Source organism: Bidens hawaiensis, unplaced genomic scaffold, assembly GCF_021521415.1.
Source record: "Bidens hawaiensis isolate Kalapana, Puna unplaced genomic scaffold, B.hawaiensis_p1.1 tig00018162_1, whole genome shotgun sequence".
NCBI classification, from domain to species: domain Eukaryota; kingdom Viridiplantae; phylum Streptophyta; class Magnoliopsida; order Asterales; family Asteraceae; genus Bidens; species Bidens hawaiensis.
The window spans coordinates 203,044-219,984 of NW_027492750.1; the positions used below are offsets into that span (position 1 = coordinate 203,044).

Genomic DNA, 16,941 nt, shown 5'->3' on the forward strand with positions numbered 1-16,941 from the left:
ACAATTGAAAGCACATAAAATATATGTTTTCTATATTATTGTTTAGTTGTATATTGGTTTTTATTAATCCCAAGTATCGTCTTTTGGTCACCACCGGTCCCAACTAACGAATTGGCTACTGATGGTCCTAACGTTTAACGTATTTGTTCATAACGGTCCGTCGTTAGTTACAGGTTGCCGGAAAAACTCAATTATTTTTCCCTGAAAACTCAACATTTTTGTCCCAAACAACTTGGTAACTTTATATTGGACCTTTAGGAACATTTTTCTAGTAAAATCCCAATTATTGAGGCCGGATGAAACCCTAGAACCATTGTCGGAATCGGTTGATGGTGCTCAAGTGGTGGTAGTTGGTTGGCGGTGAGTCAATTGGTGGTGGTAGTGGTGTTCAGGTGGTGTTTTCCGACAACATATTTGACTTTTCTAGCCAACAACGTTTTTCCGACGACCTGAAACTAATGGCGTTAGGATTCTGTTAGTCGCGGACCATTAGGAACAAATACGTTAAAAGTTGGAACCGTCAGTAGCCAATTCATTAGTTAGGACATGTAGTGAACAAAAGACAATAATTAAGATTAATAAAAACCAATATACTTTTTATTTAAAGTATTTGGATGTCTCACCTTTAACGCTTAGGCCAAGGAACACTAGCTCCCGTCTATTATTTTAATTTTTTTATTTCGGTCCAAAAAATTTATATTATTATCTTTTACGATGATTGGTAACTAGGTATCATCATAAATTCAACAATAAATCAAAAACAAACAAAACACGGAAATGTCTTTTTCTTGATAATTTATGGGTCTGTTTAGATGTCCTACAAGTCTACAAGACAACAACATATATTTTAATTTTATTTTTTATTTTCTTTTTCTAAAACTAGTAGAATATCCATGTTGCAGCGGCGGCATTTTACAGCGCCGCTGTAAAACTCATTTACGTTGGTTCATAATTTAATTCGTGATATATTATATAAAGTACTTCGGTTAGTTTTGTTATTTATATAATATCTGAAAAAATTTATTAAATAATTTTATTATTATTACAGCCTCAAACGTGATATACATTTCATATGTGTTACATATGTGAAATAAATAATAAATTAACATTAAAATTATTGTCTACTTCAAATAAATAATTTTTTAAATAAAAATGTTTTGGCCCGAATCTCATTATGATCTGACGTCATTGTAACTTGAAACTTGTTATGACATTGGCCCCTTTTGACTCGAACCCATACCGACCCTACCCGTGTGGAACCAGATTAACCCCTTTTTTGTATCAATTTGTTCCAACCTTAATCTAGTTTTACACATGACCCGAGCTCAATCGACTCGACCTATTGGCGTTTCTGTAAGGTAATAACGTAACATGTTAATTTTTTAAAACTAAAAAAGTATAACAATACCATACTCGATTTAAAGAGAATTAAATGTTCATTTTATAGGTGTAATGTTTTTAAAAAATATTAATGTATGAAAAGGTTATGACCGCTAAAAAGTCATGGGATAGTTGATTTTGAAATAGAGGGTATACATGTAACTATTTTTTAAATTAACAAATAGTGAGTGAAGTTGAGGGACCAAGGATTTACTTTTTATTTGAGAGTGAAAGTTGACCGTAAACATTGGTGACTAAAAGACCAAATTGCCCCTAATAACTCAATAGTTTTATGCATCATGAATTATACATAATGCAAAAAGTTTTGTACTTAAATTTTAAAAGGTCCTTGCTATTTGCTATATAGTATAGATAATTGGAATAGTCTCTGACTCCGATAAATCAGTCAAGCGGGAGGCTACCCCCGACTTACCTCTCTAGAAAACCCCCCTCCCTAGAGGAGAGCATAAGCTCCAGGATGAGTATGTCCTATGTCCTGGATTACCTAATTCATTCTCGTCCTGATCCACCATGAATTTTTTTTCAAAATAAAAATGATAGGAGAGGGCTCGTAATGATCTTTGAGAAGATTACAAGTTGCTGAACATGATAGGGGGGTCTGTAGGTTTTTGTGAAAGGGATGCTCTTCTCATGTTATTGCTGAAAAGAAAAGGCGAATTCCTCTATTTGATGTCGATTCACCCACACTTCCATTCCTTGTACCGGACGCTCCAAATTGAAGTGTATAGTGCCTTAACACAAAAGAAAGTCGCTGTTCTAAAAAAAATATAATAAAACCGGCTCTCATGGATAAATACATAATAATTTAGTATTTCTACAAAAATTTGCTAAGTTACTGTTGTGCCCTCTCCAAACCAGAATTGCACTAATTCATGCATATTTCTTCTTATATTTTAACGTTAAAAAATGTTGGTTGAGAGAAAATATCACAAGTGTAAGCTGTGGATGGTTGAGGAGGAACTTTTTTTTAACTGCGTTTGGAACTATCTCAAATACTCGAATTAGCTTTACACTACAACTATTTATATTGATTTTGACGCTCTAGACCTGATTCACCAAGAAATATCATCAAGGAGAAACCAAACCTGTGAAAAAAACGCCTTTGAATTTCGAATCTAAGACCTAAAAATTCCAAGACTTAACAATCACTCCATATCATTGGACCAGACAACCAACTTTAATAAGCGTATTAATTATTTTTTAAAATTCATAATAATAATTTTTTCAAAGTCAAAAAGATAATAATCAAGGTTTCTGAAAATTACAATAATAATTTGGAAGAGCACCCACAGCAGGTGTAAAACTATAATATTCCGATATGCAGTGTTGTGACTTGTGACGGAAGGTGCGGTGCCACGCCCACATCTATATCCTTTTGTACGGGGTCCTACTAGAAACACCAAACACATCTCAATAATTCCTTTATAGGATTATATACGGAGATATACGGGCCTTATTTGCCCCGTATAGAACTCTACAAGGCTTATAATGGACTCTATACGCGCCCGCCGTATAGTCATATGCGGGACGTATTGATGGGTTTTTTTTAGTAAAAATAGGGTGATGTATCTAAAACTCCTCTTTGTATATATATATATATATAGATATTTTTCTTTTGAAAACTTAAATTTTGTAATTTGTAAAACCAAAATAATATGTTTATCAAATTACTTTTAATTTAATATTTATAAAATGGTAAGATCTGCTGAAATTTGATAAAATAATTCTAAAACTTATATAAAAATACATTGACAATTATTTAATGGATTTTGTTTGCAACAAACCTTTATATATTAAAATTTTCCACCTCTAAAACTAAACATATTTAATCAGGTCTAGAATTGTTACGTATATTTCTTGAATTGTAACACACTGATCCCACAAGCAACAATATTATATTCACTCCATCAACGTCCACCACATTTTCATTTACTAGATAACCTCCAAGCCATTCCAAAAACTCAACCCCACAATCGAATATATCATCAATCACAGACCAATCTTCTATCCGGTTCATTAATACTCACTCGCTAGTGATCAACAAAACAAAACAAAAACACAAGAACAAATAATGAATTTACATGACAAGACCAAGAGTTTGTTCAACAACATATGGCTGGTTTTTGTGGCTTCAATGTGGGTCCAATCATGCTCTGGCATCGGCTACATGTTTGGGAGCATATCTCCGGTGATCAAGAAAACCATGGGTTATAACCAGCGCCAAATTGCCATGCTGGGTGTGGCTAAAGATATCGGTGATGCTATCGGCTTTATCGCGGGTAGTTTGTGTGAAGTTGCTCCGATTTGGGTCGTTTTGTTCATTGGAGTGGTTCAGAATTTGGTTGGCTATGGCTTGGTTTGGCTCACCACTATACACACCTTGCCGGAATTGCCTTTGTGGGTGGTTAGTTTCTGTTGATATATACTTTAGTTGTTTGATTGGCAAAAACATAGGTATGGATTTGGTACTGATTATTTTGTTTTAAGGGGTGTTTGGGAATAAGGGATGCAAGCAAGCTGAATCGGTCGCGAGCTACTTGAGATCGGGTCCATAGAAAGCTCGAAACGAGCTGAGCCCGAGCCTCCAATAAAACTCGTTTTGTTATTGAGATTGAGCTCGTACCTTGTATGGGAAGATCATATTTAGGCTCGTTGAGTTTTAATGGGTCTTTTAACGAGTCTTGTTAAGTTTTAAGTTTTTAACTCTTGCATTTCTAATTTCACAATGCACAACCGAGCTCAAGCCGAGCTTTAGCTCGTTTAAGGTAGTGTACATGAGCTCAAGCCAAGCTTAAACAATTTCTCATATATTTAACAAGTATAAATATATAAATATTTATTAATCATAAACATCCAAGAACTGGAGCTCAGAATCTCGGATAAGTCAAAAATATGTTTTAAGAGCAAAGATATGCACTTACCGACTTACCGACACATGTTTGGACCAACACGTGTTGCTGTCAAAACTTATGTCCTGATATTAGTTTTGGACTTATTTACCAAAGCACGGTAGTTCTGAGTTCTGACTTTATTTACCACAACATTCATGTTTGAATAAAGTTTCCAACTCCAATATATATATTTTTTACAAATATATTTTCTAATAACTAACATGCTTTGGGCAAAATCTTATGTTTCTCACACTATTTCATGTGAAATAATTAGGGTCAAATTGTGACTTCTAAAGCTATATTATATCAACAACAATCTAATGTTTTGAATAAATTTAGTAAAGATTTTGAACAAAATTGCACTTGAGGTGACTTTTTGTGTGAACCCAGAAATATGTCCTACTAAAGTCGGTAAAAAATGACATGTAACATGCCAAACGTGTACTATTTGAACGATTTTCAACATTTATTGTTCAAATAGTTATGCGCTATATGTATAAATAATAAAAATTGCGTAGATAGTCCATGTGGCTTGGCCATATTGCAAGTTTGGTCCCCAGATTTTGAAAATTGTAAAACTTAGTCTAAACATTTATGAAAGAGTTGCACGAATAATCGCCTAGTTTGAACCTTAGGTTTTAAAAATCACAAGTTTGATCCACAGATTTTAAAACCTTTTAAAAGTTTCGGTTTTTGTTTGCAGTTATGTATTTGCATTTTCGTCGGAACAAATGGTGAAACCTACTTTAACACGGGGGCTCTTGTTTCGGGTGTTCAAAACTTCCTAAAAACCGTGGACCTGTTGTAGGGATACTTAAGGGTTTTGCGGGCTTAAGTGGTGCAATATTAACTCAAATTTATACTGTTTTAAATTTTCCGAATCAAGCTTCGGTCATACTTGTGGTTGCAGTGGGACCCACAATCGTAATCTCTTCACTAATGTTCATAGTTAGACCCGTTGGAGGTCATAAACGAGCCCAACAATCCGACAACACAAGTTTCTTATATCTTTATAGCATTTGCCTCATTCTTGCAGCTTATCTTTTAGCTGTTTTAATATTACAAGATGTGATTGATTTAAGCCAAACCATTATAACTTGGCTCACAATTGGACTCCTGGCTTTAATATTACTCCCCGTTGCGATTCCCATTTTCTTGGTTTTTTTCTCGTCTTCACGAGCCGAGACTCGTTTAGAGGATACCCTTTTAAACGAGGACCAAAGACGAGAAAACGAAGTGATGTTTAGTGAAGTGGAAGATGAAAAGGGTTCGGAGATCGACTTACTTTCGGCTCAAGAAAGGCAAAAAAGAATGAACCATTTGCAAGCTAGGTTGGTGCAGGCTGCAGCCGACGGAGCCGTGAGGGTGAAACGCAAAAAGGGTCCGCGAAGAGGGGAGAATTTTACGTTAATGTAAGCGTTGGTAAAAGCAGACTTTTTGCTTTTGTTTTTTAGTTTGGTGTTGGCTTCGGGGTCGGGTTTGACAATTATCGATAACCTTGGTTAAATGCGCGAGTCACTCGGGTACGAAAATCCTCATATTTTTGTTTCCATGATTAGTATTTGGAACTTTCTTGGTCGTGTTGGTGGCGGATACTTCTCTGAGATGATTGTAAGGTGCGTTTATAATGTGTGGTAAATTAATTGTTAGATTATTGATTTTTGGATTATATTATTTGAAAATGTGTGCGGGTCAAATCAACCTGGGTCAACGTGTTCATAAAAATCGGTTTTTTTCCCCGGTTTTTTACAATTGGTTCGGTTTTGGTTTTTCGATATTGTCATTTAAGCTTGAGGATAGTTGGGAAGAAAAGATGGCCAAAAGTTACAAAGTTAGGCTTGAAAGTTTGTACGCATTTTTTTAATTAATGATTAACTGATTATTCAAAATTTGAGCCTAAAATTTTAAGGATACACGATTTATTATTTTTTCTATAAAGTCGGTTTTTTGGATTCAACAGGTTTGTTCGGTTTCGGTAATCCTTCATTGCCAATATCCACTTAATTGAGCCTAAAATTTTAAGGATACACCATTTATTATTTTTTTCTATAAAGTCGGTTTTTTTGGGTTCAATAGGTTCGTTCGGTTTTCGGTAATCCTTCATTGCCAATATCCACTTATATGTGACATAAGCGAGATTCGAACTTGTGTCTCCACCGGAGAACCCAAGCCTTCTACCACTAGACCACAAGTGAGGAATGTGTGGTTATTGGTACATGCAAAACAGAAACTGACCCTTAAATTGGTTTTTGAAAAACATAAAACCAAACCGTGGCTTTTGTGTTGGGTTCAGTTGTTTCGGTTGTACGTAGGTTATTGGTTTCATGCACACCTCTATATTTGCCACTCCTTTAACATATTGTCTCTGTCCTAACAAATCTTCATGCATATCAGAAAACATGCCTACCCAAGACCAGTAGCAATGGCCGGGGTTCAACTCATAATGGCGTGTTCCCTTTTCTACTACGCAATGGGTGCACCCGGTGCAATATACGTTGTTTCCCTTTTCTACTACGCAATGGGTGCACCCGGTGCAATATACGTTGTTTCGGTTGTAATGGGCTCATGTTACGGGGCCCATTGGGCCATCGTCCCCTCAGCAGCATCAGAACTATTCGGTTTGAAAAGTTTTGGAGCGCTTTATAACTTTCTTACACTCACAAGCCCAGCAGGCTCTCTTATTTTCTCAGGTGTCATTGCTAGTGGGATTTACGACTATGAAGCTAAAAAGCAAAACTCAATGAAATATCATATTCTTCAAGAAAACGAAGAACTCACTTGCTACGGGACAGTTTGTTACTCGCTTACTTGCGGGATATTATCGGTTCTTTGCATAATCGCAGTTTCTTTGAGTATGGTGGTTGTTCATAGAACCAAAAGAGTGTATGCACAATTGTATGGGAATTCGCAAACTTAAAGGTGTTGCTGATGAACTTTTAAAGAATTGATTGCATTTTGCAATCAGGGAACATTAGAATGGATGGTGTTATTTTTAGTGTTGTTTTGGGAGAAAAGAGGTTCGTCTTTCTGCATATTGAGTTATGAGAATGGTTAAGCCTGTTGGATCCAAGGTTGTATACAAGCAGGAGGAATTCATATTGGTAAGAGGATGTAGAGTGATTAATAAGGTGTATGTAAACCATTATTATTCTTTGTATTTGTAAAGTGCAGTTTTCGACCCGTGTTTTTTTTAATATGGGTATTGTAACAAACGTACTTTTGTAAGATTTAAGAACACAAAAATCCTGCTTTTGAAATTACCAAGTTAAATCCTTCAAGATATGTATAACCTATAAGCGTTCCTACCAACTATCAGCGTATTGACTCAGAATTTGAGCTTTTGCTAGCAGTTTCTGTTCCAAAAGTCTGTGTGCTTTTGGGAAATTTGTAGAAAGATGTGTGTTCAGGTTTTACCCCGACACAATTAATTTTTAGTTCACGGTTTAGCTGATTTGGAATCCGATTAGATTTTTTATTTCGAGAACAATAAATTGCTAATCTGGAAAATCGCACTTGGAGTCATTCATAATCCGTCAGTTTTCAGTATGATCAGGTATAATTCACTGTGTGATCCAGGGGGTTTTGTTTGAAATTCGGATTTAATGAAACAACTGATAGTTGAGATAATTAGCTCCTACATTGGTCCGGCCTGATTTGATCAAAACCCAGTCCCCGTTATGACCCGAACCAAACAGGTAATTCTTTAAAACGGCCTGATTTGATCAAAACCCAGTAGAACCTGTCATCTTGCCCAACTCGGCCCACCTGTTTTGATAGGTATACTATCAACTAGGTACAGGTTTAAAAGAATGAACTATTTGGGACCCAAAGATGTAAGAAAACCTTATTTACTCATTGAAACTATAATATATTAATATGTAACCACATATAAAGCTGACAGATTGGAAGTTGGATCAAAAACATCCAAATTAAATCAAAACTGGAAGTGTGATTTGCAAGTAATATAATAATTTGGTAACATGTGTCGTTTTTAAAGACCATTTTAAGCACGACTTGCAAAGTTAAAATGTAATTCAAAAGAACAATACACATACCAGACCAGGATAAATTTGTATCTACTTGCAGTATGCACATACCCAGTCAGTTGGCAGTTAGTTTCAATCTAGACTCCTCTGTAAGCAAAAACATCATCCATTGGCTTCATGGCGCTGACATCATACACAAAAACATTAAAAAACATGATCAAATTTTACTGAATTTGACAAATCATATTACAAAAGATAAGTATTTATAATCTTACCATTCTCTTGCTAATATAAGGCTGTAACTGCATTGGCAAATCAAGACTTTGACTTTCATCTTTGATCGGCTTCTTAACCTCGACCTCAAATTCCTTTCTAGAATCTTTCCTGCTACCCGATTGCCACACTCTACCAAAGTTGGGAAGCCAGCTGGCATCAAATTTATTAACAGGAAACACCCCTTTTTTCTCCATTTCCATCTCTATCTTTCTTTTTTCTGCCCATGCAGCACCAACCCTTTTAGGATGTAACTTTGACTTTTTACTTTTAGTTTTAATGTTGACCGCATCAATATGGCTCCCGTTAGATGTGTCAAACCAAGGCGGAGGTGCACCAGAATGCACATTTCCTGTATTCGGTTCACGAAATGTAGAAGAAATTTGCGTAAGCTTCTGCAGACCTGCAAAGAAAAAACACATGTCGTGTTATTACGTCTCATGAGTGTGTTTAGTATTACTTCTTGATATGGAACATGCAGTTAGGAGTGTGCATGAAATCGAAAAGACCGAGATAACGAGCCGACATAACCGAACCGGAAAAAAAAAACCCAAAGGCTTGGTTTTAGATGTTCGTGAAAACTGAAGTTACGCCTTGGTTTCTGTTTTGTTTGATTAAAACTGAATAAACCAAACGGAACTGAATTTATGAATTTTCATTCTTAACTTTGAATGTTAAATAATTTATAAGAATTTAATAAATAGTGTAATCCAAATAGCCCAATTGTATAATAATCAATTAATCATTAATTAAAAAAAAGGATTTAGACCCAAATATATTATTTTTGGGCAACATTTTTTGGCCCAAATATTTCAGAATTCAGATCCCAAATTGAAAGGTTTTCAAATGCACAAAAACTGAATTTTCAGTTGTTGGTTCAGATCCCAACCCAAACCGACCCATGCACACCTCCTAAATGTGGCGGTTGGGGATGGGTTGAGAAATGGGTCAAACGGACTATGGTCGAAATGGTAATTTGGTTATGTGTGGAAACATGTTGGTTGTGTAGGTACCAAAAAGAATATGCATTCAAAACTTTTAAACTTCTAAATAACACCGATCTAGTATTTGAAGAAATGATATGGGAGGTTGTACTTCAACATGTTTGATCTGTTCCCTTTCAGTAAATTTTTTTGAGTTAACTAAATAATGGTCCCTATGCTTTGGCAAAAACGAAAACCAGGTTTGGGATCCAACTTAATAAAATAACATGTTTGGTATCTATGGTTTTCAAATTTTAAAATGTCTGAGGTCTAATGCTAATTTTTGCTAAAAACTCGGTTATATATAAAAAATGGCAATTACCCTTTTTAGCTAGTTACAAAGATAGTCCTTACGCTTTAAGTTTGTAACATATTTGGGGTGTTAACACTATTTGTATGATTAACTCTTGTTTCTAATTTGCTTTTGACCATTGTACTTCAACCTGTTTGATACATTCCTTTTCGGTTTATTTTTTTTTTTATTTTAACAAGCTGAACCCGGATCAACCTGTTCACAAGTATGTGGATTCAAATTGCCATAACTAATAATTTCAGGTGGCAAACAGTTTCAGAAACCAAAAATCTGTTAGTTGAAATGCTTGAGCAACGATAAATGCGTGACTCATCCAGAATATTAAATAAATTAAACTAAATTGGCAAATCAAGAAACAAAGTGAAATTGTTAAGGATACCTGCTGAACTACCAACACCATTGGATTCCGTTTTCTCTGCATATACCTGGCATGTCTTCCCCTATGACATTAGTATATGCCACAAAAATGGCAATAAACGCAAACAAAAAACAATATAAAAGCCAACCAAATTGATCAAAATCATGATACTAGACAATGCTGTATGATAAATGGTATTAAACCGTGTAATTAACATGAAAATAAGATAACGGTAATACAGGGGTGAGCAGGAAACCGAATCAACCGAACCGAAACCGAATTAACCGAAAAAACCAAACCGAAAAACCGAACCGAAGCATTAACCGACGGTTTATTTTTTGTTTTTTTGAAAAACCGAATTTTCGGTTTCAGTTCGGTTTTCCATTTTTAAAAAACCGAAAAAACCGAACCGAACCGATATGTTTTTTTACTTAAATACTAATACAATTATATGTGTTTTTTTAGATGTTAGGACTGGAAACAAAAAACCAAAAGGATCTACCGTTGATGGTGATAAGGATTATGAAGATGGTGAAGATTGAGAGTAAACTTTGAAGATGAAGAATGAAGGTTGGAACTAAACGTTTAGTGTTTTTTGATCAAGCATTTTGTTGAATTTTAACTCTAGTACTCTTGCAAGTTTATATTCGTTTGGTTCCATGTAACAAATGCCTATTTTTGTTTTTTGGATCTAATATGCATTTTCATTTTTTTGGAATATTTTTGCAATATCTACACACACACAAAAAAAAAACGATTATAACCAACCGAAACCGAAAAAAACCGAAAACCGAACGGTTTGTGTATTTGAAAAACCGACTTTTCGGTTCCGATTGCGGTTTCACCTAAAAACCGAACCGAACCGTGCTCAGCCCTACAGTAATATCACTACAATAACAGTCATCATACTGATTAGAAACATACCAGCCCATTGTGATTATAACCTTCAGTTAAGCCAATCCCACCTACACAACCACCAAAAAAATTTTAATGAAACATGTTTATGTAAATCTTTAAAGTAAAAAAAAACTGTGTATAATAAAAAGTTAATCACCTCTTAAGTTATTTGTAAGATTTGCATATGACGAAGTACCGGTTGCCACATGTCCCGATGAATCTGAATACGATACCTGATATTTCTCATTTGTATAATTTTGTAAAGGCAAAACATTATTTTGAAAACTTGAATTATGAGACATGATACGACTGCTGTCAAAGTTATCTACATAATCAAACTTCCGTTCATTGTGGATATCATTTGAAGGCCCGATTAAATGTCCTTTAGATTGTTCACTTCCACTTTCATCCTTCAAAGATAGGCACTTGTTTTCATACTGCAATAACATGTAAACTGAAATCGTAAGTATCATAAGCATGCTTGTCACAAAAATAAATAAATATACCTTAGAAAGATCTGCTTCAGTAAACCTGAATCGATCAATTTGATCCATTCCACCACCATATTTCCACATAAAACTTTTCAAGTTTTTTAAATGATCTGCACTTGCAAGATGAGTGACTCCTTTCTCACTGACAAAACAACATAAAGGCAGGGGTCAGCAATAACTGAACTGTTAACCGACAACAAACAAAACAGAACCGAAATTAACCGATTAACCAAAATTAGGTTATCGGTAATTGTAACCAAACCGAACCGTTCATATTTTCATACATTTCTAAGCTTATATGCTTCCATTTCATGTATTTCATATTTTATACCTCCGTTTCATGTATTTCTAAGCAAAAATTTTAGTCCAAGTATGGTTCTCGAATCGAAAACTGACAAACTAACATAATAAACCAAACATATTAACTGAAAACCGATTGGTTATTAAAATAGATTAAGCGGTGACTTCGGCTACGGTTTCAGTTGAGGCTAACAGCCAAATGAACTGCACACCCCTACATAAAGGTGTTTAGGAGCTTTAAATGCCATTATTACAACTCATGAGAATCAAAATCATATTCATAATTACGTTAACTAGCTGATTGAAACCCTAATTGATCACAAATATGAACCAAACAATGATTATTTAAAACTATAAACCCTAAGTTTCTACAATTATGTTCACGTAAATACTTAACTACCTCCAAATCATAAACAAATAGCATCTACAAGTTGAATTGATCAGAGATATTGATAATTTGCTGACCAGGTGAATGAGCTGCCGTGCTCTGTGACATCTGAATCGCAAAAGACGCACCAAAACCTGTTGCGAGAAGCGAGATCGGGAGGAAGTAAGGTAGGGTTGTTGAGGAAGAAGCGTACGTCGGATATTTTGGAGTGGAATCGAGATAGGAACGAGGAGAGAGATTTGACGTGGTTGGGAAAGAAGTTGTGACGACGGCCTTGATTGTGATTCAGCTTGCATACTTTACAATACTCGTATTCGTATTCGTATTCGTATTCGTATTCGCTGTGCTTTCGCTTGCCGTTCGCCTTTGACTTCTTCGTCTCCATCGCTAATCCTAATCGTCGTTCAGGCCACACTCACATTATTAAAGGTGTGTTTGGGTCTCCGTTATGGCTTAAAGAAGTTTTAATAAGTTAGGATTTGTGTTTAACGATCGGTGAGATAAAGCCTGTTGAATTCACTGATCTGGCTACAGTGTCTCCTATCATCACACGGTGTCGTCAAAACTAAACAGTGGTGGTGCAATCTGCCATATAATCACACTGCGTATATGCTATATAAGCGAGTTTTTGACATGCAAGCGTGCCACGTCCTCAAAAACTAATGGCGTTAGGATACGTTAGTCAGGGTTTGTTGGTAGAAAAAATGGTAAAAGATGGGCCGTCAATAGCAATTTTGTTAGCTGAGGCTGACAGTGAACAAAATATAGTAATTGAATATTTAAAACCAATATACATTTAAAAAAAATAATCGGTAATTGAATTAAAAGAAAACGATATAAAGGTAAGTCTTGAATTACATATCAAGGACATAAGTCCATAACAATGTGCGATGCTTACAATAGTTATGATAAAAATAAAATTCAATTGAGCTGAGAAAACTTTTGAAACTCATTCTCAATCATATGTTTTTTGTTAAAGTTTGAATTTTGTGATACACAACTAAAGTTAATAAAAAAAGTAAAGGTAGAAATATTTTTTTCTTCCTCCTGAAAATATATTTAAAAGTTAATAAAAATGTAAAAAATTGCAAAACAAATTTTTTTTTATTTTTTTAATGTTTTGTATTAAATGTAACAGCATATATTAATTACATATGTAAAAAAACAACAAAAAAAACGATGTTACATAAGGTTTTCACGGGTTTTCTCAACTCCAATGAGTTTAATTCTATACATTGTCATGCTTACAAAGCTTAAATGGACATGATACGTATTTATATTTATCTGAGGGATATTGTTATACGCCACGAATATGATCCTGGATTATCCTAGTTTCATGCACTCATATATGGACTTAAAAGTTACAATAGGATCGATCGAAATTCTTAACTCGGTTAGTTCTTTTCATAGGTTATCATAATCTTTTGTTACAAAAGATTATAAGGCATATACTAACTATATAGTGAACATCATAACCTTTCACGAAAATTTGTAATTTTTTTGTTAGTGTTATTAGAGCTATGAAAAAAAAACGAAAACCATACCATATTCATACAATCAATCATGCATTCCACATATCTTGCTTGTTTGGACTGAACTGAACTCAATCGAATAAACTCAATAATAACCATTTCAATCGGATAACAAAACCGAATAAACCGTTAGGACTTGGGACAAAAGAAAAAGTGAAAACGGATTAACCAAATTGAATTAACCGATACCCGAAAAGCCCATATAAGCCCAATAGCTAACTTATGTTAAAAAAGGGCCCGACACGGAATTCACACTTTTTTTCTTTCTCTCCCGCTCTTTTTCATCTGCATTTGGCGGCAAAAATTCATCTTCAACATCCAGAGGAGCCATTTTGCCGGTGAAATCCTCCGGCCATGAATTCAAGAGAACTGACTCTCATCTCGACGGCGGCTGTCGCCGGCGCATTGGCCTCCGCATTCGCTATTCGTTTCGTAGTAAACCCCAGCAAGAAGCTGCTGGCGGATACTTGTAATTCAAAAGACGTCTTGCAGAACAGTTCATCTTCAAACGATCCTTACGATCCGTCCAAACGCAAAGGGTAAACTTAAATTAACTTTTTCCGATAAATTAGGCCTTCTTTACTAAAAAGAGTTTTTTTATTCGGGTTAAACAATAAAAAAATTTAAGTGGCTTATTTGTTGGTTATGATTTGGGTTGTGATTTTCTAATATAAAAATATAAAATGGGCTTAAAACATTAAGAATACATTTTTTTTATATTATATAAAAGAAAATTTGTGAATCTGCTTATAATCTAGAAATTGGAGTTATTAATACTGTAATTGTATTGTAGATACTTATCGTGGGATGATTATTTTATGGCGATTGCGTTTTTATCAGCTGAGAGATCCAAGGATCCTAACAGGCAGGTTGAATTTCTGCCCTTCATTACTGATTATGTTGGATTTATTTATGATTTCCTGATGGTTTTTTCATGTTGCTAATGTTTTATTGCAGGTTGGAGCGTGTTTGGTGAGTCAAGATGGTATAATACTTGGTAAGAATTTTTGGATATTGTTATGTTTTCATTAGATATCTATGCAATATATATGTATTCACTTATGTAAGATTACGTGTGTCCATCATTTAAATGAACGGGCCAGTGGGGGTGGATAAGGGGTGAATTCGGGTCTGAATTATGCAAGCAATTCAAATGAAAAAGAAAGCTAACTAGACTGTGAAATCAAGCAAAACTGTAAAGATAATGGGAAAATTTGCAAAACTATTAAATGTATCGTATGAAACACATAATTAAGCATAAACGAGAAATTATTTTAGGTTTGAATTTGTGAAGTTGACTTTTCAGAAATTTCAATTTGAATATGGACCTTGAATAATTTAACACAAAGGAATTTGAAAATTTTGAAACCTAAAGTTTTTTATAACCAGCCTATTCGGGTTATATTTTACTAATAACGAGTCGAACGGGTCAAAAGTTGTCCAAAGTGTAATTCTAACCGCATAAAACCTCCTTATTTGTGTTATTCATCAAATTACTATATAGTTACTTTTAAATCATATTTGACAATTATTATTATTATTATTGTTGTTGTTGTTGTTGTTGTTATTATTATTATTATTACTATTATTATTATTATCAAAAGTTAAAATTTTCAGGTTGATCCAACTGACCAACCAAGTTTTGACCTGTACCAAATGATCACCCATTTTGGCCCGTCCATTTAGCCGAGTTGGTTTGTCTTTTGTTACATTAATAACCGTGATCTATACAGGCATCGGCTACAAAGGGTTTCCACGTGGCTGTTCTGATGACAAACTTCCATGGTCAAAAGTCAGTATTATCTAAAATAAGTTTCAATAATATCTATTAATGTTTTATTGTAAGTTCATCACTAATCTCCTTTTACCCTTCCAGAAATCCAAGAATGACAATCCTTTAGAGACAAAAATATCCGTAAGTGATGCTAGCTATCTTTTAATTACATGGTTTAAGAAGTTTTATGCATTAGAAATACACTTTTTCTGTTTTACTCAATTTACAATAAAACAGAAAACAAATTGACTGGCTATTTTTATTTTGCAGTTATGTTAGTCATGCTGAAGTAAATTGCATCCTGAACACGAATCATGCTTCTGCTGCAGGGCAGGTTGGTCCAACTTTTTTGTGAAAATATTTTATTCGAGTATGGGTTGTTTTTTTTTATTTTTTGTTTTTATAAATGTGTAGAGGCTTTATGTAACAATGTTTCCTTGTAACGAGTGTGCAAAAGTTATCATTCAGGTGAGTTTGAAGCCCTTCTCTTAGCATGCATTTTTTTTTCTATCTTTTGGGTTTTGTTGCATTTTTACGAAATTACCCTTGACTTTTTGTTTATTGCAGTCCGGCGTTTCTGAAGTTATTTATTTTGTGGAAAAGAGTTTGGAGAATTCTGATGTTATTTATGCTGCTTCTCACAAACTTTTATCTCTAGCAGGCATAAAAGTAAGTTATCCTTGATTAAAAAATAATTGCTTAAATAAATAAAATTGTATGTGAATTTGTAATTTTAAAGTATTAATATGCAAAAAGCAAAAAAAAAAGAATTAAATACATGTTTTTTTTGTGAACGGGTCATGTTCGTGTCAACTAGCATATACAGGCGCCATGTTTAGGTTCACATGCGACTCGTTTAGCAGCTAATTCTTCGGCTTGTATTAGTTGCAGACACGTGTTTTTTGAATTGCAGGTTAGAAAACATCAGCCAAAGATGAATCAGATTTTACTCAGATTTCTCGAGACTTAGAATATCATTTTACCTGTATGCTTGTTTTTTTGTTGGTGTTTTTTTATACCATTAAATGAAGTAATCATAACTTGAACTATTAGGTTTTTAAGTGATTTTATTACTCATAGTGATGTGTTGTACTCGTGTTATATGTGTTTTAAAATATTTAAACCATGTTTATTGAATCGTGTTTGAGAGCATAAAAAGTTTTTTTTTTTCCCAATGACGTTCGGGCTCAATTATTCAAGCCGCCAAACCGACTAACACCTCTAACTTAAACGGATTGATTAAAAATCAAAGGGCCAAAATATCAGTAAACCAATAAGTAAATGAGTGGCGATATGGTTATAACAAGACACATATATAAATCACCTTTTATAAAACTTGACATAGAAATGTAAA

General features: G+C 34.3%; 1 protein-coding gene and 2 pseudogenes across 3 annotated transcripts; 2 read left to right on the plus strand and 1 right to left on the minus strand.

Moving 5' to 3' along the window:
- The first annotated feature begins 3,472 nt into the window (after positions 1-3,472).
- LOC143555579 (protein NUCLEAR FUSION DEFECTIVE 4-like) lies at positions 3,473-7,209 on the plus strand (annotated as a pseudogene). Its single transcript, XR_013139225.1, has 3 exons — positions 3,473-3,805; positions 4,996-5,908; positions 6,687-7,209. The product of XR_013139225.1 is annotated as a protein NUCLEAR FUSION DEFECTIVE 4-like (transcript).
- A 1,096-nt stretch (positions 7,210-8,305) lies between these two features.
- On the minus strand, positions 8,306-12,666 carry LOC143555593 (TITAN-like protein). The gene is made up of 7 exons (XM_077045115.1): positions 12,359-12,666; positions 11,609-11,735; positions 11,260-11,539; positions 11,130-11,170; positions 10,227-10,287; positions 8,554-8,954; positions 8,306-8,461 (listed from the first exon to the last, which is right to left on the minus strand). Exons 1-7 carry the CDS (start codon positions 12,664-12,666, stop codon positions 8,441-8,443), a joined length of 1,239 nt encoding a protein of 412 aa, XP_076901230.1. The 3' UTR covers positions 8,306-8,440.
- A 1,501-nt stretch (positions 12,667-14,167) lies between these two features.
- On the plus strand, positions 14,168-16,626 carry LOC143555580 (uncharacterized; annotated as a pseudogene). Its single transcript, XR_013139226.1, has 9 exons — positions 14,168-14,352; positions 14,607-14,682; positions 14,771-14,810; positions 15,547-15,605; positions 15,690-15,728; positions 15,858-15,921; positions 16,002-16,055; positions 16,155-16,256; positions 16,501-16,626. The product of XR_013139226.1 is annotated as an uncharacterized LOC143555580 (transcript).
- Positions 16,627-16,941: the final 315 nt, after the last annotated feature.